Source organism: Magnolia sinica, chromosome 19 (genome assembly GCF_029962835.1).
Source record: "Magnolia sinica isolate HGM2019 chromosome 19, MsV1, whole genome shotgun sequence".
Taxonomy (NCBI): domain Eukaryota; kingdom Viridiplantae; phylum Streptophyta; class Magnoliopsida; order Magnoliales; family Magnoliaceae; genus Magnolia; species Magnolia sinica.
The window spans coordinates 3,986,921-4,009,778 of NC_080591.1; the positions used below are offsets into that span (position 1 = coordinate 3,986,921).

General features: G+C 40.9%; 1 protein-coding gene across 1 annotated transcript; it reads left to right on the forward strand.

Annotated features, from left to right (window-relative positions):
* Positions 1 to 19,854: 19,854 nt before the first annotated feature.
* LOC131235118 (probable inactive poly [ADP-ribose] polymerase SRO2) lies at positions 19,855 to 22,376 on the forward strand. The gene is made up of 4 exons (XM_058232249.1): positions 19,855 to 20,913; positions 21,563 to 21,807; positions 21,922 to 22,058; positions 22,174 to 22,376. The coding sequence occupies exons 1-4, from the start codon at positions 20,363 to 20,365 to the stop codon at positions 22,279 to 22,281; spliced, it is 1,041 nt and encodes a 346-aa protein (XP_058088232.1). The 5' UTR covers positions 19,855 to 20,362; the 3' UTR covers positions 22,282 to 22,376.
* Positions 22,377 to 22,858: the final 482 nt, after the last annotated feature.

Genomic DNA, 22,858 nt, shown 5'->3' on the forward strand with positions numbered 1-22,858 from the left:
TCTATCGATATAAATTTTAATGTTGATCCTCTAATTGAAGAGGTCTCTCCTAGTATATTATGGACAAAAGAGTGGAGTGAACATACATTTAATCCTCTAGTAAGGTCTAAGGCTGGTACAAACCGTTAAAGAAGTGACACCCAAAAGAGACATCTGTTGCGGGACTGCAAAAGCACATAGAGATGAATCAAGCAAAGTATTCCAATTGCACAATCAAGCCCAATCACAAAGACTTTGAATTTAACGACAAAGAGAATATCTGATTCGAACAAGCCTCAAATCACCCCTTATAAGCCCTTGAAAACCTTAGGAATGAATTAGAAAGTACCTTAATACACCCTCAATCCTGATTATACCCTTATATTTAGCCTTAAGAAGAATCACAATCGAAATCGAAAACAAATCCCACAAATACACAACTCTGGGTAACTTTACGCATTCTTTTGATGGTACTCTGATGGCATCGAACATCTTTCAATGTCATCGAACAGTTTTTTATTGCATCAAACTAAGTCCAAAATGTTCCAACGATTAAACATGAAAATTTGAAATTTTCACGATGGCATCGAGCATGACTTCGATGTCATCAAACAACCTGTGATGGCATCGAACAGGACACCTAAAGTGTCTAACAACCAACAGAGAAAATTCTGGAATTACGTGTTGGCATCGAGCAGGCCTTTGATGTCATCGAACAACCTTTGATGGCATCGACCAACCTTCGATGGCAACAAAAAGGGCACCTAAAGTGTTTGACAACTAACTCGATAAATTTCGGATTTTACCGATGGCATCAAAATCTGCTCGGTAGCATCGAACTGTCATCGACAGGCATGTTGATTTACATATTTAAGACATCAATCAACAATCTCCACCATGTCTTCAATCGTCGTTTTTCATATCTCATTTTTTCCAACCTCTAATCCCACCTTGCACCATAGTTCCACCATTACTTCTCGTGCACACTCCGTCGTCTTTTACGTCTTCGCCAAGTCCAGTGAAATTATACATAATTTGAACTTTTCTCTGTGGGAACCACCTTAGTGAGCATATCCGCCAGATTCACGCTAGTGTGAATCTTCCCCAGAATCACGCCTCCTTCCTCAAGCACCTATTGGATAAAATGGTGACGAACATTAATATGTTTAGTATGTGACTGGTAAATAAAGTTTTTAGCCAAATTGATAGTAGTTTCGCTTCATAATTAATTGGCACGACCTCCTGGTGAAGGCCCAACTGTTTTATTATCTCCATCAACCAAACACCTTCCTTGAATGCTCTATCATTATCATATACTCAGTTTCGTTTGTGGAAAGAGTCACCACAGACTGAAGTTTCAATATCCAACTGATTGCTCCACCCGTTAATACAAACGAGTAACTAGAAGTCGACCTTCTACTGTCCAAACTGTCCACGTAATCAAAATCTACATATCCAACTGACTTGCCTCTTAATTTCTCAAAAGATAAACCTAGTCCTTCGTACCTTGAATGTGTAGGCCCACGCCTGTTAATTGGACTACCTAAGGATTTGTGTAAGTGGGACCCACGCCACGAGTGTATTGTGCGGTCCACCTCGGATTGTGGCAAAAACCACAACTTTTAATCTGAGTGTCGCAATGGGGTGTGACGCGCGACGTTGAAATCACAGTGCCTATGCGGTCATCAAGGTATAACTCTCATGTCATGGTGGTAATAAAATAGGATCACGATCGAAGCTCATCGATCTGATCCATATAGGACATGTCGACACTGAAAACGAAGTGTATGGTTGATCTCCTGGGGTCATAAGTCTTACATGTGCCACATAAAAGCTTTAATTCTCTGAAACAATATGATGATTCATAAACACATAATTAGCGCCAACCGAACTAGCACACTACAATTTATCTTTAACTTATAACGTGACCCTGGTCCAGCCCAACCCTCTAAGGCTATGGCCAGGGCTTATGGCTTTAGGGCTGGGTCAGGGCCAACCTGGCCCAGCCCTAGGTTTGGCCATTCCCACCCCTACACGTATTGTACTCGTATATTTCTTCCTCTCTTCACACCATCTCTCTCTCTCCTTGTTCCTTCATCCTCTCCCATGTGCACTGCATGTGCCGTAATCTAATACATTTAATACCCCGTACTCGGACGCTTAAGGCAGATGGTTTAAAATATTTCTGTCATATCTGGCAAGAGAATCAACACAAATCTTCAAGCATTCAATTAATCAGGGCGGTAAAAACTATGCAAAAATTAAAGTTATGGAAAACGGTTTCAAAGAAAAGGCGCATTATTGAGTAATACAGAAGTGGATCACGTGATCTCATTAAAAAATATTACCATTTCTCAGATTGAGAAAATCTTTAATACTCTGGCAGAGCATAACTATTCACACACATGCACATACAAATTGTACATATTAGCATATAAGTAAACCAAATTAAACCATTTAAATTATTTTCAATATTAGCACCCACCAGGCATCTAATCCGCGTCTATGCAAGAGAACCGGGCTCATGTGGGCCCCACCACCTACGTCGTGCCCATGCTTCTCATCCCCGTTCGTTTTGTCACGTGGGAAATGAGCTCGTTTTGCATCCGTCGCGACTCAGAATGTAGTGTCTGTCGCTGCCCACCGGACCCACATGCTGAGTTTTCCAGTGGTAGGAAACATGACGATTCTTCCGGTAGATGAATTTAGAATAATGACAATGGTGAGTAATAGTTTTTCTCTTACCGCGGGGCCCACCTTCATATATTTGTTCTGTGTATCCACGCCCGCTCATCAGTTTTTATAGCAAAAATATATTAGATCCAAATATTAAGTGGACCACATCACAGGAAACAATGTTCATTGAATGTCCACCATTGAAAAATTCCTAGAGCCCACCTGAATTTTTATTTTCCATCCAACCTGTTGATAAGGTCGCTGAGACCTGGACGTAGGGAAAACATAAATTTCAGTTTGATTTAAAAATTTTGTAGCTCCTAAAAAGTTTTTAATGGTCAATAAATATTATTTCATGTGGTGTGGTGAGATTTTGATCCGAATAGATTTTGGGACCTTGCCCCAAAATGAGATGGGAAAACTTATGGACCGCGTAGATATAGAACATATTTATCAAGGTGGAACCCACGTTTAGGGAAGCACCCTACGGTGGTACCCGAGAGCTTGAACGGTTCAAATCATTGGACCATTTCAGCAAGTGAGCCCCACTGGATGGCGACACACTCTAGAATGCCTGTGTGGCGACAAAGGTAAGACGAACTCTTTGTAGAATTTTGACTCCTACTTGCAACTTGTTCTGTCCCACTTTGAAAATATAGTTATCCTTGATTAGATGGTGATGGAAAGTGGGCCCACTTTGATTTCGTCCATGGTAAGTTTGGCTCGAATTTCTTGACGATTAGTCATTGAAAGAAACAACAATCGGACAGAACTAAAGGATGCGTTTGCTGTAGTCACCTAATACCTGTCATTCTTCAACTATAGCATGGTTTTGATATAGGCTGATATGGGCACGTAACACCTACCAGTCCTTGTCTATAAGCATGCCTTGATATTGGCACCTACCGCACGGAACGACTTGTCTGACTCATTCACACTTGACTCAATCATGATCAAGTGGGTGAGTAGATCCAAACCTAGTAGACTACGTCCAATCCAAACTTAAACTGAGTCAAATTCGGGTTATCTAGTAACTCAACTCGACTTAACCCGAAATCCAACTCAGTACTGACTCAACTCAATCCGAAACTCGACTTGAATGCACCTAGGTTTTAAGTTGTGATTTCGACCTGGCTCAGTTCTGACTTGACCCAACTAGGTACTTGTAATCCGATTGGACTCGGTCCTGATTAGTCCAGGCCAGACCCTAGACTCAGATTGGATCAGGTGGTCTGAACTTGATACCAAGTCGGGTTGAGTTTGGGTCAAGTCTATTTTAAAACCAAATTAAGTTGGGTCAGCCCTAACTCGGTCTGATTTGACTAGATGCCCAGCTCTACCCATCATTCCTCAACTATATCGGAGGCAAATTGCATACATTAAAGATGGACAGTTTGATTGAGTGGTTATTGAAGAACAGCAAACTAATTGAAGCGATGTTGACAGCGAATGGTCTAGATATAATTATATAAAAGATGGACAACCTGATTGGGACAATTAAAATTGAAAGATCAAAACAGATTGATATTGGAGACCAATGGTTATATTGGGCTGAAGTTAGAAATGAATGGTCTGATTAGTCCAATGTATCAGCAGCAAGTTGGGAAACTCAGTTGAAGTAAGCTCCACGCCCTGCAGTGACTTCAGCTGTCTATGGGGCGCCTCTCTTGAATGGTACCTCCAACTGTACATTGAATTCGGCTGAAGAGAATGTGGTGTTTGGGTGTCCATATTTAGATCACAAGAATAACAAGTGTTAGAAGGTATTATCTATCCGCTCTGGTGCTCTATCGGTAGATACTTGACATAGGGATGGACGTGATGAGGCTGATCACTGTCTTCCTCAAGAGATAACTACTCTGAATCCATGAAGCTTCTCAGGATTTCTCTCAAAGATTCCTCAAATACAAAGGAGAAAAGAAATAAATTCGAAAATAACTTGATTATGATAAAAACAAATTTACAGCGCTTTAATTACTGATACCAAACTTAGAAGTTTTGGAATCAAATTCCAACTCAAATCCATAAAATTCATGACTCACCAGTAAACTTGCTATTTATATATGGTCATTATTCCTACTAGTAAAATTATTATTTATAAACGGTCATGATTCCTACTAAGACTTCATGCATGACCTACTAAGACTTTATGGTTTTCTCCCAAAAATAGTAAGTGTCCATTTTAGCCTAATTATGTTATTTTCCTAAAATGTCTAAGCCCTTTTCATGTTGGGCATGACTCCTAGAGCTCTAAGGATCAAGAGTTATGATCAAACTAAGACTTACGATAGATAGTAAAAATGAAATTAAAAAGGATTTTCAAAATCTTGTAAATGAGCTGGGCTGGCCTGCCTTGACTGGACCCTTGGCTGGAGCATCTGGCAGAGGGGACGGATTTGGACCATGTACAACAGGCCAAGGATCGGACTGGGGCTCAAGAGTCAAGCCCGTTTTTCAAACGGGCTGAATTTGGACCATGTACAACAGCCGCCGTGCCAGCCCAGTCCAGATCCAGCTCAGCCTGGGCAATTATGTCAGAATACACCAAAAAAAAAAAAAACCACAGTACTCATCTCTCCACAGCAACCCACACCCCCCTCTCTCTCCGAGGCTAAGCCTCAGGCCCAGCATAACCATGTCAGGCTGGACTCTATCACAGGTTTGGGTCTACATTGAATAATGCGAGCTGAGCTTGGACAAAGCTTAGCCCGGCATACCGACACCGGCACACATTTCATGCATGGACGAGATTGAAACCGGTCACTTTGTATTCCCAATAGTGTATGGTCCAAAAATCACAATGTTTGGACAGTCCTAACCTTTTCATCACATTCAATAAGGAAAGGTTCACATATTAGACAGTTAAGATAGACCAATCAGAGCAAATAAAAGCTCTGCCCGCGTAGGGTTATCAATGTGTGGTCTGGCCCATTAGAGCTTTGAGCATGGCCCACTTTGGGATGAGCATTGGACCGAGATATTAGGCCCGTGGTCCAAGGCCAGGCCTAAGATTTAAGTCCATTTATTAAATTGACAGAGCTCGATGGCCCGGTCCTCTCTGAATTTCAAGGGATTCTTTTGTCATACATCATGTGTGGTGGGGCAAACAAGAACGGTCCAGATCTTGCACAAAAGTGGGTGGCGGGGTTAGGGCTCACGGGTTGGGCTCGGACCTGTTTCTTTGGGCCTATGATGGTCCAGTTAAGGCTTGGGCCTGTTTCTTTTGCCTGTCCCCGGCTAGGGCTTACGAAAGGTTTTACTTTGCGGGCTGGGCTTGGATAGAGGTTATCCCAGCCCGTTGACAGCTATATTCACACGGGAGCGGATTAGGTCAACACGGTGCGTCGCTGACCGTGGGGCCCACCTTGTTGTATTTATTATATATCCATGCCGTCCATCTTTTTCCTAGCTCATTTTATGGGTAAAACCAAATGCAAAGCGTATCCAAATCTTAGGTGGACCACACCATAAGAAACATTGGTGATTTAAAGCCCACCATTAAAAACTTCCTAGGGCTGACCATAATTTTTAATTGCTATCCAACCTCATTCAAACCTGGATGGAGGGAAAAAAAATATAAGCTTTGATTCAAAACTTCCGTGGCCCACGAGAAATATTTAATGGTTAATCACCACTGTTTCTTCTGATTTGGTCCACCTGAGATTTGTATATAATTCATTTCTGGGGTCATGCCCTAAAATGAACTGGAAAAAACGGATGGACGGCGTGGATATATAATACATACATCATGGTGGTCCCCACAGTCAGAGCCGCACGGTGTTGGGTGAGGCCTGGACCGCACCTAATCGGGAAATCGGATTGCATACTGAGTTACTCATGTGGTTTATCCACGCCGTCTATCTGTTTTTCTGGATCATTTTAGGGGTTGAGCCCAAAATTGAAGTATATATAAAGCTCAAATATACGATACCACAGGAAACAGTGGAATTATTTATTGCCACCGTTGAAACCTTTCTAAGGCCCCCAGTGATGTTTATTTGTCATCCAAACGGTTCATAAGATCACGAAAACATGGATGTAGGGAAAACACAAATATCAGCTTGATATAAAACTTATGTTATCCCCTAAGAACTTTTCAACAGTAGACTTTAATTCACACTGTTTCTGGTGGTGTGGTCCACTTGAAATTTGGACTTGCTTAATATTTGAACTAAAACCCTAAATTTATATGATAAAATGGATGGACGGAATTGATACAATGCATTAATGACGGTGAGCCCCACAGAGTTTACTCAGTACGCATTTCGCTTCCCCTAGTCGGCTTCCTGTTCGCATAGGATCCGCCCGATTATTAAATACCGGTTATATTTGGAAAAGTGGGCCACATCAGATTGCATTTTGCAATCTTTATCGTCACCCATTCCCAAGGTACCCGCACTTTTAGACGTATCACATGCATATGATATGCCTTTTACAGTTGTCCTCAATAATATATATGCTTAATGGCAATTTTACCAAAAACTGCCTGAATGATATGAAATTTATATTCTAGTACTTTTTTAAATTGGTTTTCAAAAGGCTACATTATTAGCAAATGGGTTGGTAGCTTGGGTGGCCAATCAATTTTTATTTTTTTTTATACGTAAAATTCACTTTGACCACTAGGTGTGTCACTTAATGATTCGAGTGATCCACATGATAGGAACTAGTACATAGGGAAATGCTTGACTTCCAAATTGTTTCTACTAGTGTGTATCAGTGAATCCCAGGTGGGTGTAAGTATTGAACCATAGGGTTAAAATTTTGTGTGAAATCTAATAGTTGGAGTAAATTTTATATAATTACGATGGGTGCTATAAAAATTAAGGATAAACATCTCTCTTCTAATTGTTCTTTGTGGCTTGATTTCTTTTTCCAAGCCCTAAGATTGGACGAAATATCCAACGGTTGGAGTGGGTCTCACGTAAACATCACATTGGGTCCTTAAAATCAAGAACATAATCCCATGCAATTTGGCTTTCATCTCAATCATCTTTGGAAAGTAATGTAGGTACTTGATTTTCTGGCAAGGCACACGGTGATACGAATGTGAAATCACTCTCACTATTATATGTATAATCTAATTTAAGCTTGTAACCAAAAAATCAGACTGACTTGGGATTGAGGTGCACCTCCAAATGAAAGCAGTTGAGAGAGTTGTCACCTTTGATTTTTACAGGGCCAACCGTAACGATTGTTTGAATTCCACACCAACCATTAGGTGTCACATCAAAATTTAGGGTGGTGCCTAAAAATTAAGTCCATCCATGATTCAGGTGATAATAAAAAGGGAAATAAATTGGAGGGTAATTATTGTTCTATCTACTATTTCAAATCATGCGGTCCACTTGTATTAGGGCTGGGGTGGATTTTACGTCTACATCACGGTGGGAACTACCCATGCGGCCAGCCTATTTTCTAGCATACTCACCCAACTTAGAAGGGATGGTAATCGAATGATAATTATAGCCATTAGAGAGGGCAGCTTTTTTGTAAAAAGGTACTGAAATGTAAATTTTATAATAATTAGTTAGTTTTTGTAAAATTTTATATACCATGAATAAACTGTTGATATTCTTTAATCTCCTCTCTCCGAATCCTACAGCTACAGCGTAATATGAATTTCTACGGGATGGATTGCTTTGTAAGACCCAAGTGGGCCACCCAAAATTAACCATGATCGGATAATCACAACCATACAGTTAAAGAGATTCCTTTATTTGAATGAATACAACCGCCGGATCAGTCGATATTGGAGCCGCATACAATCTACAAAGGGCCCCATCTATCCAACCGTCCACATGATCATAGGCAGGCCCACTTTGACCAAAATGTAAATTGGCACCATAACAAGGTATAGGGAAGATTAGCACCGTATGATACCACAAATGTGAGAATCCCATTCCTATATGACATTGGCATGATGATGGAGTAGGGACCAAGGAATATAAAAACGACGATGGAGAGAGTGACGTCCATTCCTTTTGTGAACAATCCTATCAAAACCGTCCTTTTTTTAAGCAATAAACGACTCGTGACTCAGTTCAACCTCGCATTTATTCTACCTTTCTTGTTATACTCTATTTTCTCTATCTTATTCTCCAAGACAAGCCAACTTGCTGTTTCCAGAAATTGACCAAAATATATCCCTGGGGGGCTGACATCTGTGGGGTCCACAATGATGTTTGAATGAGATCCATCCCTTTCATGAGATGTGTGCCCTTGGATGTTAGGAGATTGGGATAAAAATCAGCATGATCGGAAAGTGGACCACACCACATGGGATAAAAATCCCTTTCATGAGATTCCTTTATTTGAATGAATACAACCTTATTGGCTGCTTGTGGGGCCAACCTGTTGTGTATATGTCATCCAATCCATATATCAGCCGTGCCCCACTGGGATGAAGGGACACAACAAAAATCGTGCCTTTCCAAAAGGCAGGTGGGCCATACCGAATGTATTTATGGCGTGTTTGGTCCGTGGAATTGAATGGCATTGAATTGTATTAGATGGGATTAACATCGTTATTATTGCACAATGATTGCATGTATGGAAATACCATTGTATTGTAGCCATTCAATCCCATGTTAATTTGGTAGAAAAGTTTTGCTATGGGAAAATACGGGATTAAGCAAAATCAGGTTTGATAGACCATGGAATTGTAATCAACAGACCAAATTCACAACAGATGTCGTTTACTTATACACATATATAACTGAAATGTCACGTGTAAATGGTGTATATGGTTGGACGGCATGGATAAAGGGATGCATCAATGTAGGGCCTACATGTGTAGTGGATTTCAAAATCCATGAAAATCCTGCATGGAACCAAATGCAATTTCATGGGACTAAATGCAATTCCATCCCACCTAATCCCAACCTTTCACATCATCTCCAAATGTTGGATTGAATTTAGTTATACCAAATGCAATTCTATCCCACGTAATCCCTTCTATTACCCAAACGTTTCCAAAATGTTTTGGGAATTATTTTATGTTGTCCCCTCGAGTATAGCCCACTGCCCACTTGAGTGTCTGATTGGCATGATTTTTGTGCTTTTGGGGGTGTACTATACAATTGATTGAATCTAGAGGTTTTAGGAATGATTTTATGTTGTTCTCTTGGGATGTGGGCCTATGTTTGGAGCATGAGATGAGGAGGTATTGAATTATATTTGGTTGAATATAAATTCCATCGTGTGTAGAGGTAGGCAGGATCTGACCCGATTCAACCGAACTGATTAGATCCAAACCGAAATCTAGGGTCGGGTTAGATTAAGTAGACTCACTCGTGTGTAGAGGTGAGCAGGATCTGACCCGACTCAACCGAATCAATCGAATCCGAACCAAAATCCAGGGTCGGGTTAGATTAAGTAGACTTACTTGAATCCGACACCAAACCGATTGGAGTTCGGGTCACGTAGCAACTTGATCCGATCCGATCCGAAATCCAATTTAGTCGGATCCGATCCAATTTGGTCGGATCCGATCCGATTCGGACCGGAATCGGGTGGTATAAAGTCAGATTTTACTTCTTTTTTTTTTTTTTTTTAAACATTACCCTTCTTTTACCCGAACCATAACCCTACTTGAGCCGACGCCGCTAGATGAACCTATTCGGCACCGCAACCCGAGCCAATTTTCTCTCCTTCCCCCTTTCTTTCTCTCCTCCTTTCTGTCCCTCTTTCTCTTCTAATTTTCCTCATGTTTCCTTCCTAACACCGGAGTCTCCGGCTTGGCTTGACTCAGATTAAATCAACCGAACAAACTCAACCCGATCTGACTCGATTTTCCTGACCGAGTCGAACTTGATTCGGGTCAGGCCAGCAAAGAATAGGTTCGGATTGAGTCAGCCTTGTTGGACTCGGTCCCGAATTGGATCGATTTCAAGTCAGGTACTTGCAAAAACCAGATTGAGTCGAGTTAGACCTAATCCGGTCCGACTCGACTCGATACCCACCTCTAATTGTGTGTTCAAGAAAGATGGGAAGGATTTGATTATCATCGAGTCCAATTAAAAGCTACGGCAAGATTTCTCATGGATTTCAAAATCCATTACATTTGTGGGCCACATTGATGCATGATTTATCCACACCATCCATCCATATGCACCCTTGACACATGACAATCAAGTTGCATACGCATATGCCTACGCATATAGGTGACCAGCATCAATTGTGACATCTGGTCTGCTTTTTATAAATTCATGGTCCATCAAACATAGGTTTCACTCAATAAAGTGGTTTTTTCCAAAGGTACAATTTAATCCCAAACGTAAAATTGGATGGTCAAAATGCCATGGTATTTTCAGACATATAATCCTTGTATAATAAGGATGTTAATTCAACCTAATTGTGCATATAAATATCATTTAATCCAGTATTTCAAAGCCCACCTAAGGTCAATTGAGGTTAATTCTTGGGCTCCCGAATGAACTTGAGGTAGCGCACCCGATGGACATAGACGGAACAAATGTCATGCACACATCATGGGGGGCCCACAGAGCTCAACACTACACTAATGGATCTTTCCATGTGGATTATGATTCTTCCATTTTTATGAGAACATTTAAGGGTTAGTCATAAAATATAGTGAAATTGTTAAAAATTTCAGAGCCGACGTATGGTGGGCAACCACATAAATCTCGGCGCCTAGATACATGGCCATGTTGATGATTTGGGCTTTTATCTGATGGTCCTAAATGACAATGGGCCACCAGGGAAATTCGCACCCACTGGGCCATCAATCATGTGTTTGATCAGCGGCTCATTTGACGGGGAGATGTTGACAAGTTGCACATGTGGATTGTTGGGATGGTGCCGATTTCGGCGACATGGGAAATCCATGGTTAGCTGCCCTCCGATGGCTAAACTATTTTCAATGTATTTATTTAATACAATAATATGTTATGTGTGGGATTCAACCCGTTCAACAAGTTTGCCCTATTACGAGAATTATATACATAAAAAATCAGTTCCATCTATTCATTAGGTGGGTTACAGGTTGAAAACAATGAATAACTGCTGATAAAATAACAAAGTACATGCACACTAGGTAGAAAGCCGACAGAGGCAGACTTTGCACGAGATAATTCTCATGAGAGGTCAAACCTTTTGGACGGGTTGGATGTCTCACGAATACGGCATGATGGAAATCATTCATTGGTTGGATGGTAAGTCAGTGGTCCATTTGCTATATACGGGCCTCTCTAAATTGAATTTAATAAAAAGCATGCACGTGGGTAAACTGAAACTGAAAACATGAACTGGACATACGTTGTGGCTTACTTTTCAGCTAAGTTATGCTCATGGTGGGCCCCACCTAACGAATAGCTCCATTCACCACATGGGTTACATGGCTGGCATAATGCTAGGCAAGTTCATGTGCATGAGAGAGAGAGGGAGAGAGAAAGAGAGGGTGTGTCTCTCCTTTTAAGACTGGGGCGAGTCTGATGCTTGACTCATCTGAGTCGACTTGGACTCAACATCTGGTTCCATAAGTCAGCTCCAACTCAGGTGAGCTAGAGTTATTCAGCCCCAGCTCAACTCAGGAACGAACGGGTTCATTCAACAGCACATGGCAAGGCGTGTTTTTCAGTTTGTGCCTATGCATAGAGGCTTTGATACCAACTGCTATTTTAGCTTAATGCGGAAATTCCAGAGATGTTGTTGTGCATAGGATATAGAGATTTATGGTTTGGATGGCTTACCTAACTGATACGCCATAGATGAAAAAGTAGAATACTAGAAATCAATGCTAAGATCTTCCTCTCCTTCACACTCGTTTGCAAAACAATAGATGAGACTTAAGCTTCTACCATGGTGTAGGGTCGAGGACCCAACTATCTTATATAGATTACGTGGGGATGAGAGTTTGAAACCCATCACAACTAGGGGTGTACATCGACCCGAACTGAGTTGAGCTGACCTCAGCTCGACTCAACTTGAACACTCGCTGACCTCAGGTCGAACTCGGCTCGGCTCGGTCCTCGAGCCTAACTGGCCAGCTCGACTCGGTTCGGTCAGCAGCTTGGGCCAAGTTCGAGCCGAGTTCTCCATTGAGGCATTTTTACAAACACCTGAACCGCAACTTCAAAAACTCACAGTTTTACAAACAGAGGCAATGGTTTGACAAGTGTTTTATCAAACACCTTCTAAGTAACATAAAAACTTTAAAAAAAAAAAAAAAAAAAAAAAAAACACGTGAAAAAAACATGAAAAAGAGGTATTGGTTTAATGTACATACCTTGCTTGCCACCAGCCAAACCTTCTTTGCCACCGGCCACATCTCGTTGAGTCATTTTATCGAATAGTTGGTGAGCAACATCAATGGCAAAGTAACCAAGTCACCAAACTGGTTCGATTCGAGCTGGATTCGATCCGAGTCGAGTCGAGCTGGGGCTTGCTCGAACTCATTTTTGAGCTCAAAAAATCAGCTCGACTTGGCTTGAACTCAGCTTCGAACCAAGTCAAATCGAGCTTTTTCGAGTCGAGTAGAGCGAGCTAACCGAGCTACCTCGGTTCGTGTATACCCCTAATCACAACTCTCTCTCACGGCTCCACACTGACTTATCCTAGTCAAACACAAATAGCTTTGTCTATCAAGCTATAGCATTCCAACCATTCATATACAGATGCACTTCATAAATCACACTGAAGTGGGGTCTACTGGTTTACACGATCACACAGTCTAACTATCAGGTCACTCTAAACCGTTGATCAATAAGGGCCCACCTTATAGAGTTCTTACGAGAGTGTGTGTGGGTTTTCTTTTTTAAGAGTGGGACGAGTTGCATATGACTCATCCAAGTCATCATGGACCCAATAGCACCCGATCTAGTTCGATTACATGAGTCATCACCTCCAACTTGAATGAGTTACCTCCAACTTGAATGAGTTAGAGCGACTCAGTCCTGACTTGGGGAGGCAGGTTGGAGGGAAAGGGGCGCTTGAATGGAAGAATTAGCTTCTACTTTTTAAGAGAAAACTAAAAAAAATGATTTTTATTTTTTATTTTTTATTTTTTTTAAACACTTCTTATTGGTTATGTGATTCTTAAATTTTAATATGAAAGGTGTTTTTATTTATTTTTAAGATATACAATGTAAGTACTTTTGTTATATAAACATGTATTTCCAACCAATTGGACCACGAATACAGCTTGATCCAAAACATCAATGACCCCTGGGAAGTTTTCAACTATGAGCGTCTAGCTCCCACAATCTCCTATGGTGTGATCCACTTGGGCTTTGGATATGCTAGAAATTTTTTAACCCTAAAATGAGTTGGAAAAACAGACGGATATCTGTAGATAAAAACACATACATTACGGTGGCCTCATAAAGTTGACCCACCACCTCACTATACCATCTGCATCCCTTATTTTCTAACCAGTGGGACATTATCATCCCCTTATATATATGGAAGTGGTATTATGAGGTCTGACTTCATGGGAAGCTTCCTGTGAGGTTGAGCTGTGTGGGCTCCACTGTGATCTACATCAGACATCCACCCCATCAATGACATGCACCCTTCCATGGTAGGCCACGGGCCTAAAATTTAGGCCAATCCAAGAGTTAGGTGGGCTACACCATATACAACAGTTGAGAGTAGATATCCACCCATTGAAATCTCCATGATCATTTATTGGGCACACTAAGATGTGTTTTAGAAATCCAGCCCATCCATTGTGTGTGTTCCACTTGGATGAGAGGTCACACTAAGTTTCAGCAATATCCAAAACTTGGGAAGACACCAACATGCAGTTTAGATGTTATAGGCATTATTTCACCCTTGTTTAGAGGGTATGACCCACTTGAGTTATGGATAAGGCTGATTGTCTACACATCCCCTAACCTAGAGGGAACCTACCCAATGCATTGCCTGGATGTCCATCACACATCATGGTGGGGCTATGCAGCTCCCATGAGGTCTTGTTGTGTGGGCCCACCATAATGTATATCAGACATCTAGGCATTTGGTGGGTCCCTATTAGGTTGTGGGATATCCCAGGAGTCATCCTTATTCGGGACTCAAGTGGGGCCACATGACGCAGCGAAGGGTATGAAAGGATAAAGAGGAAAAAAACTGTCTTCCTCGGAGGAGTGAATAAGACATTGAATCCACGAGTATAATAGCTTGGAAACCAAGAGAGTTGAGAAAATTCAAAATTGCTTTTTTTTTTTTTTAATATATCCCTTAAACAAGATTGCAAAACTTTAAATAATAAAATAAAATCCTTTTTGTTTTAAAAAGTAAATAAATTAAAACTTTTTTAAAATAGTAAAATTTACTAAAATAAAAAAGTTTTAATCCAACTACGCACGATGATTCCTAAAAAACTCTAAGAAAACACTAAATACCAAAACTCTAAGAATAAAAAGCTACGTCCTACTTAGAACTTATTGAAAATAGTAAGTTTTTGGAAAAATGAAATACTTGAGTAAGAATAAGCCATTTTCTCATGAAATGAAAAGATGCGACACACTTGTGGGTATTTGTTGGCCTCAAAATGAAATTTCGGTCGAAATTCATAGGTCATGCATATCGTAACTCATTTTGGATCAAAATTATGGTTGATTTATGGTTTGTGCTTTGAACAACGATTTTTCTCGATTCGACATGAATTCTTTGATGTAATATGTCTGCTCTACATCACCTGATGCTCAGTTACATCATGCCCCACGTAAGACTGGGTCTACATCTGATGTACCATGTCTGCTCTACATCACCTCACCATCTAAAATTGTGTAAAATCATGACTTAAAACAAAGCACTTGTTTTGGCTCACTGCAAGTTTGGATAGGGCTAAAGCTTGGCATGACATCCCTTCAAGTGAGACACACACAATGGATCAGTTGGATTTCTAAACCATATCTTGGTAGGCCTTATAAACTATCACGAAGGATTCAATGGGTTTATATTCACTCTCAACAGCTATCTATGATGTGGCCCACCTAAGTTGTGGATTGGCCTGATTTCCATGCATGTGGCCCACTATGAAAGAGTGCATCTGATTGATGGGGTGGATCTCTGTCTCACATCACAATGGGGCTCATAGAGCTCAACCTCATGATACCTTTTCCCATATATATGCATAGAGAGAGAGAGAGAGAGAGATTTTACTGTGGGTAGCCCACTGTCTTAAAAGTCACGCAGGTTGGATGCTTTTCACAGCAGATAGCCAGGATGGCTATGAATTAGAATTACAAAGCAACGTTCACACTACAGTAGATGTGATTTGTTAATCATGGCCCAACTAAACAGGGCCCACCAGATGGGTAACTCTGACAATCTCAGCAAAGGGGCTGGAACTGTCAATGGGCTGACATCCATATAAGCTTGGCCAGCCCACAGCACGGTTTCACCAACCATTCGAGCGGTAGATTATCCCCCCCGAGTCAACTTAGTGGTCGACATGCGCCAAATCTCCACGTGTGCCACATGGGCCACCATCACTCTGACAGATGGCGTGGATATAACACATACACCACAGCGGGCCCTACAGCGTAGAGCGTCTCTGGGTGCAGCGCATGTACCGTGACATGTTCCATCATCATTCCCCCACATCTTCATCATTTTCCTCCAATCGTCCACGTCCTTCGAGTGGACCAATGCATACATGCACATCCATCTTTTCCACCCTAACATGCCACATGTAACGCCATGATATATATGTGCTTTATCCATGCCTTTCATCTACTTTCACGTATCGTTTCAGAGCATGAGTCCAAAAATGAAGCAGATCCAAATCTCATTTGGACCACACTAAAGGAAAAACTGATGATTAAATACCCACCATTAAAAACTTCTTAGGGACAAGAAAAGTTTTTAATCAAGCTTTGCATTTCCCCTTCACCTAGGTCCGTGTGACCTTATCAACATGTTGGATGGCAAAATAAATATTACGGTAGGCTTAAGGAAGTTTTAGTGGTGGGCGTTCAATCACCACTGTTTTCCTGTGGATCTGCCTTATTTTTGTGCTCATGCCCTAAAATGAGCTAGTAAAATGGATGGACCGCGTGGATTAAAAAGCATATATTATGGTTATGGTGGGCCCACAGAGCACCAATACGTCGGTACTGGTGGATATACAATCTGGGTCCATTCCAGTGTGCACACATGACCGGATTCGGTTGGTCAGACGTGCCGCCCAAGCCCATATACTTATCTTGGTTTGACGTGTAGCCCAAGCCCGTCCGGATTGCCTGACCCCCGGGTAGACAGATATTCGTGTGCTCGAGGATGTGTGAGGTCCACAGACATGTATATCATAAATCCACTCCGTCCATCTGTTTTGTAAGATCACAATAGGTTAGTAGTCGAAAAATTAGGAAGATCCAGAAATCATGTGGTCCATACCACACTAAACAGTGGGGATTAAACGCCTGAGGTGACAGAAGTTTTATATCAGGATAATATTTGTTTTCACATTTAATCTGAGTAGTAATAACCCTTTGAACGGTTTGGATGGCATATAAACATCATGTTAAGCTCTAGGGAGGTTTCAGTGGTGGACGTTTCCATTCCAACTGTCTCGTTGGTGTGGCCCATCTGAGTTTTGGAAATTCATGATTGCAAGGTAATCCTCCGATTTTGGTCTTTTAAAACAGATGGACGGATTGGATTTGTCACAGACGTATCCGTAGACTCCACGAAGCCCCTCGCCCAGGTATATCGGAGGCAATCCGCTGCCGTACAAGTGACCCGTAATCAATGCATACGTTCCAGAAGAAGCGAAATAAAAAACTAGTAAGGGTATTTTCGAAACTTGGCAATTTCAATATACGGAGCCAACTTCAGAACGTGGTCGAAAGTTCGAAACAGAAACGATTGTTAGTGTACCGTGTTAGTTCACCACTGTTTTAAAACTGGTGGTGACCCTGCAATCAAACAACATGGCATAATATTACGCCAATCAAGACCGTCCAACATGGCATATTTTATGGACGGATCAGAAATGAAAAATACTATGAAAAAGTAACAATTTGAATTTTTCTTCGGACTTTATTCCGCTGACTACTCACTACTATCCGTCCATTCGACGGACGTTAATTGGAAGATTAGAATGTCTTCATCAGTTTAATTTTAGATACATGGTCCATTTAAAATGCTTTCCACGAATTTGATGTTGTAGATGGTCGCACATGAGTGCCATGTGAGATGAGTTTGAGTCGCCACCATTTTCCAAATGGCAGTCAACTAACATAAAAAACTGTTTCCGTCACCCGGCCAAAATGAAGAGGAGTGGATTTGGTGCCGCCCCGGCATCACCAAAGACGGTGCAGCCCTTACCTCGAGGGCCCACCTTGATCGATAAATTCTACATCCACGCCTTCCATACTTTTCAAATTGTTTTAATTCATGATCTAAAAACTGAAGAAGATCTTGGACCATACCACAGAAAACAGTGATGGCTGACCATTAAAAACTTATTATGGGTCACAAAAGTCTTCGATTAAGATGATATTTATTTTTCCTCCATAAAGGTTTCTTTTAACCTTTTTGACAGGTTAGATGGAAAATAAACGTTACGGTGGGCCCTGGGAAGTTTTTAATGATGGGCCGTTCAATCATCACTATTTCCTATAGTATGGTTCACATGAGATTTGGATCTTTTTCATATTTTTTATTCCTGATCTAAAATGATCTGAAAAAACAGATGGACGGTGTGGATATAGTATATATATATGCATGAAGATGGGCCCCACGGTAAGGGCCGCACTGTCTTGGGTGAACCCGGAGCCGCACTTAATCCGCTCCCAACGTGATCCCCCAGCTTCTTGTCAACGGAACTCGCTCGACTGTGAGACTGAATTTTCATCGCATAAATCTAGAAAATACATATATATCTTATAGATCTGAAACGTTCTTAAAATTAGAAACAAATTCAAAATCCATTTATAAGAAAAAAAATAGTATAATAATTTCATAATAATCTCTAAATATACATGAATAATTAGACGGTTAAAGAGAAAGGAAAGAATTTCTATGATAAAATTATAAAATATTACATTAATAGAAATAACTATAACAAATTACTTTATAGTCGGCTTTGATCTCATACACGCACAATATTCATCCATTGGAACGCGAAGTAATTTATCTATTTCACGCAAGCGACTTCACTAGATAAATACAGATTGCTCCACCATCTCTCTATATAAAAAACGTTGGGCGTAAGAAAACAACATGCGTCTGGCACCGGCCAAAACGCGGACGCAGAGAGAGAGAAAGGCGGTTTCTTCTTACTGTTATAAAGATAACCGTTTTTCTTCTCTCTCCATCTCTTCGTCCTCAAGAAATTCATTCTCCGAAACCCTAACCTCTTTCTATCAGAATCTCTCTGTAGATGCACGGTAATCCTCTCTCTCTCTCTCTCTCTCTCTCTCTCTCTCTCTCTCTCTCTCTCTCTCTCTCTGTTTCGCATTTATTTGAGATACTGAGATTACGGATTTCAAGATCAGATCATTCTCGGTTTTGTACTTCTTTAATGGGGTTATATTGATTGCTTCATTTTGTTTTTGGAAGAGAACTATTTTGTTTTTGGAGATTTTAGCTCGAATTCCTTGAGAAAAACGTCCGGATTGAAGTTAGTTTTGCGATTTTTAGGTGACTTTTAGCTCGAATTCGTTGAGAAAAACGTCCGCAAGAGGATTAGTTTTTTATATTTGTAGGTGTGTTTTTTTAGCTCGAAAGGCTCCCGAAAAACGTCTGGAAAGTGGTTAGCTTTGTGATTTTAGGTGATTTTTTAGCTCAAATTACTTGAGAGAGAATAAAAAAATCGGGATTGCGGTTAGTTTTGTGATTTCTAGCTCGAATTCCTTGAGAAAAACTATAGAATTGCGATTAGTTTTGTGATTTCAGGTGATTTTTTTAGCTAGAATCCCTCGATAAAAATGTCAGGATGTCTGTTAGTTTTGTGTTTTTTAGCTCAAATTCATTGAGAAAAACGTTGGGATGGTGTTATTTATATGAATTTAGCTGATGTTTAGCTCAAATTCCTTAAGAAAAACATCAGGATTGCAGTCAGTTTGTGATTTGAGGCCGAAGGATAGCACCTGCTTTTTTTCTTCTTTTTTCTTTGTGATTTTTAGGCTCAAGGATATTGCACTTTTGTAATTTTCAGTTGATTTTAGAGCAGCCTATGGTGCAGTTATTTTTGTAATTTTTAGGTGATTTTATGTCAAAAGATAAATGGGATTGCTCCATTGGTTGATTGATTGAAGATGCTCTGCTATTCCTTCTTTCCTCTGCCTTTCTTGCTGTTTGAACGTAGCGTTGTGTAATCTCACTAAGAATCTTTAGAAGGAGAAAAATCTGCTTTCCTTTTCCTTGATTGAAGTTTTTAAGCTTGAATTTGTGAATATTCCTTACAGTGATATTGAAATTGTAGTGATTCATGTTCTTCTTTTGTTTCTCATGTGATTTTGGTTTGCTGATTTTAGGTTAACAGAACAGAAGAAATTCCTTTCAGGTTGAACTTTATCTGGAATTTGTAGGTCTGATCTTCATTGATGGTTAACTCAATGCATTACAGACTGGTATTCGGATCTATTTGTAGCGATGATGATATCTTACATAAACCGACTCCATTTTTTAAGGCTTAGTGATTTAGGATCTAGCAGTCCAATTTAGATTCTTATTAGTGTTTCTGCCGGTTTCTTTGAACCCTAGATTAGAGAAATTGTAAAAACTTGAAATCATGGACAACAGAAGAAAAGATTGTGCTTGTTTGGATCTCTTAGGGGGTAGAGATTCTAAAACAGAAAGAATTAATGGCCCGGGGAATCATACTGATCATGGAGAATCAGTGTCAGAGACTATCCATGATCAGGAAGCGTTGGTCTCGGACTCCGAAAGTTGCACTACCAGCCCATTTCCAAGGAAGTTTGATTGTTTAGGCGACGGCCAGATACTGCTGGAAGAGGGAGATAAAGATTATAGTTTTGTCAAGCGCATCTTCCTTGCTGGCATGGGCAGTCTTGCAAAGAACACTAGCGTCGAGGCCATACATAGAAACCAGCATTCAAGTTTCTTGGGGAAATCCCGGTTGCAAACATTCCGAATTTATTCAGAGGCTATGATGAAGAAGTGTGGAGACAATATCAATATGAGGTTCGCTTGGTATGGTGCTTCTAAGGATGATATTTGTGGGATTCTACAGCATGGTTTTGGTCAGTATGAAACGCCTGAAAATGGTGGATTGTATGGCTATGGTCTCTATCTTTCTCCTGCAGGCTCTTCAGTTAACAGGTATGCTGAAAAATCACAACTTATACTGGTTTTATATGTGTGTAAAGGCTGTTAATGGGTCAGGTTCGGATCCTAGAGTTCCCAGATCTGGTCTAATTGGATTCTGGTCTTGCCAGGTTAGTACCTTTGGGTCCAGGTCTTGTTTTCTAGGACCCAGATCTGATTGGGTTTCGGGTACCAATCCGGTCTCTGGACCTTGTTTTCCAGTCAGGTTTGAGGCTGTCAAATGAGGACATTGTCATGGTCAGCCCACTTGAATGGAAGGATTAAATGACACGGTTGTATTGTGTGATAGTTTGACACATGGGAGGTGCTATGGATTGGCAGACCTCATCCCATTGCTAAAATACTTAAATGTATCCTTCAACATATATAAGATTACTTAATCTGATCCAAGACAGTGGACCCAGACCCGACTAGGCCTGGTTGAAAAACTGGGTCAATGAGGCAGACCCAAACCCAACCGACTACTAAATGGGTATGAAAAATTGGACCCAGAAGCATTAACATTGGGTCAGGTCCATGGGGTTCCCATGGGTCTGGATACCCATTAACAGCCTGTGTGCGCTTATTAGATCTATGGAACAGGAGAATTTGAATCATGAAATTCCCCTGTACAAAAATCTAACTTAACTGCATTGTTATCCAGTGTGGCATCTTCAAATGCCGACGAGAATGGGTTGAGGCATGTATTGTTTTGTCGAGTGATATTGGGAAACCTGGAGGAGGTTCTTCCTGGTTCAAGACAGTTCCATCCAAGCTCTGAGGAGTTCGATTCTGGTGTAGATAATCAGTCATCTCCCAAGAAATACATTGTCTGGAGTACGCACATGAACACTCATATCTTACCAGAATACACCATAAGCTTCAGGTTGCCTTCTCTTACCACCAGAGGTTTGTAATTGAACTTCACCATTCCTATTCCTGTTAGAATATCTCAAGGTCCAAAAAATATATGAACTCTACATTTTTGGGATTCGGTTTCATGGGAGCGGTACTTCTTTCCAGGATTTCGAAGGACGCGAGAGCCTTTGAGGAAACCCAGCTCAGCTTGGATGCCGTTTCCCAAGTTGATAACCATGCTGTCGGGGTCCTTGCCCTCCTCTACAATCAGCTTGATTAAAAGACACCACAATGACTACATGGTAAATATACCTGAAATATCAAGTTCGCTTCAGTTTATAGTATTTCTGTTATAGATGGTATGGTCTTTTCAGTATTTTGATCTTGTGAAAAAAAAAAAAAAAAACATCTCTGCAGGAAAAGAAAATCACGCGGGAGTATCTTATACAGCGAGTGAGACAGTTAGCAGGAGACAAGCTGCTGGTAGCGGCTATTAGATCTTTTCGAGGGAAGGTAATGGAATAGAGGCGTTTTATTCAAGGTCACTGGAATTGTAGATTGTAATCCATCCAATTCACAAACGTTCTTTGAATGCAATGTTATTAAAGGAATTGATGGTACATGTTTTACTACTGAGGATTGCAAATCGAAGCCACTTGTATAGCCAAGCCCATCTCCTTCATGCCAGCACACAAATGTCAAGTCAGGATACATGTGTATGAATTAACCAAGCCAACCACTGGGTTGGCCCTGCCCTGTTAGATTCCATGGCCCAAAAATCAGGCTGCTGCAACCATCATTTTATTTGTTCAGTATATAGTCTCGACCGGTTGCTAGTGTCCCGTCTGATGCATGGATTGGATGTTTACCACACATGCCCTATCGGCATCTACCTAAAGTGTAGACGGGCTAGGATACCATCCCACATGGCCATGTGGCTATAGGTATGTGCGTTTGTTCACCATGAGAATGCAGCTCTTACTGCACTCTTATGATTCTGACGCAGGGATGAACGTGATGAGGATAACTACTCCGAATTCACGGAGCTTCTCTGGACTCCTCACAGAGACTTCTCGAATCCACGAGGAAAGAAAACAAAAAA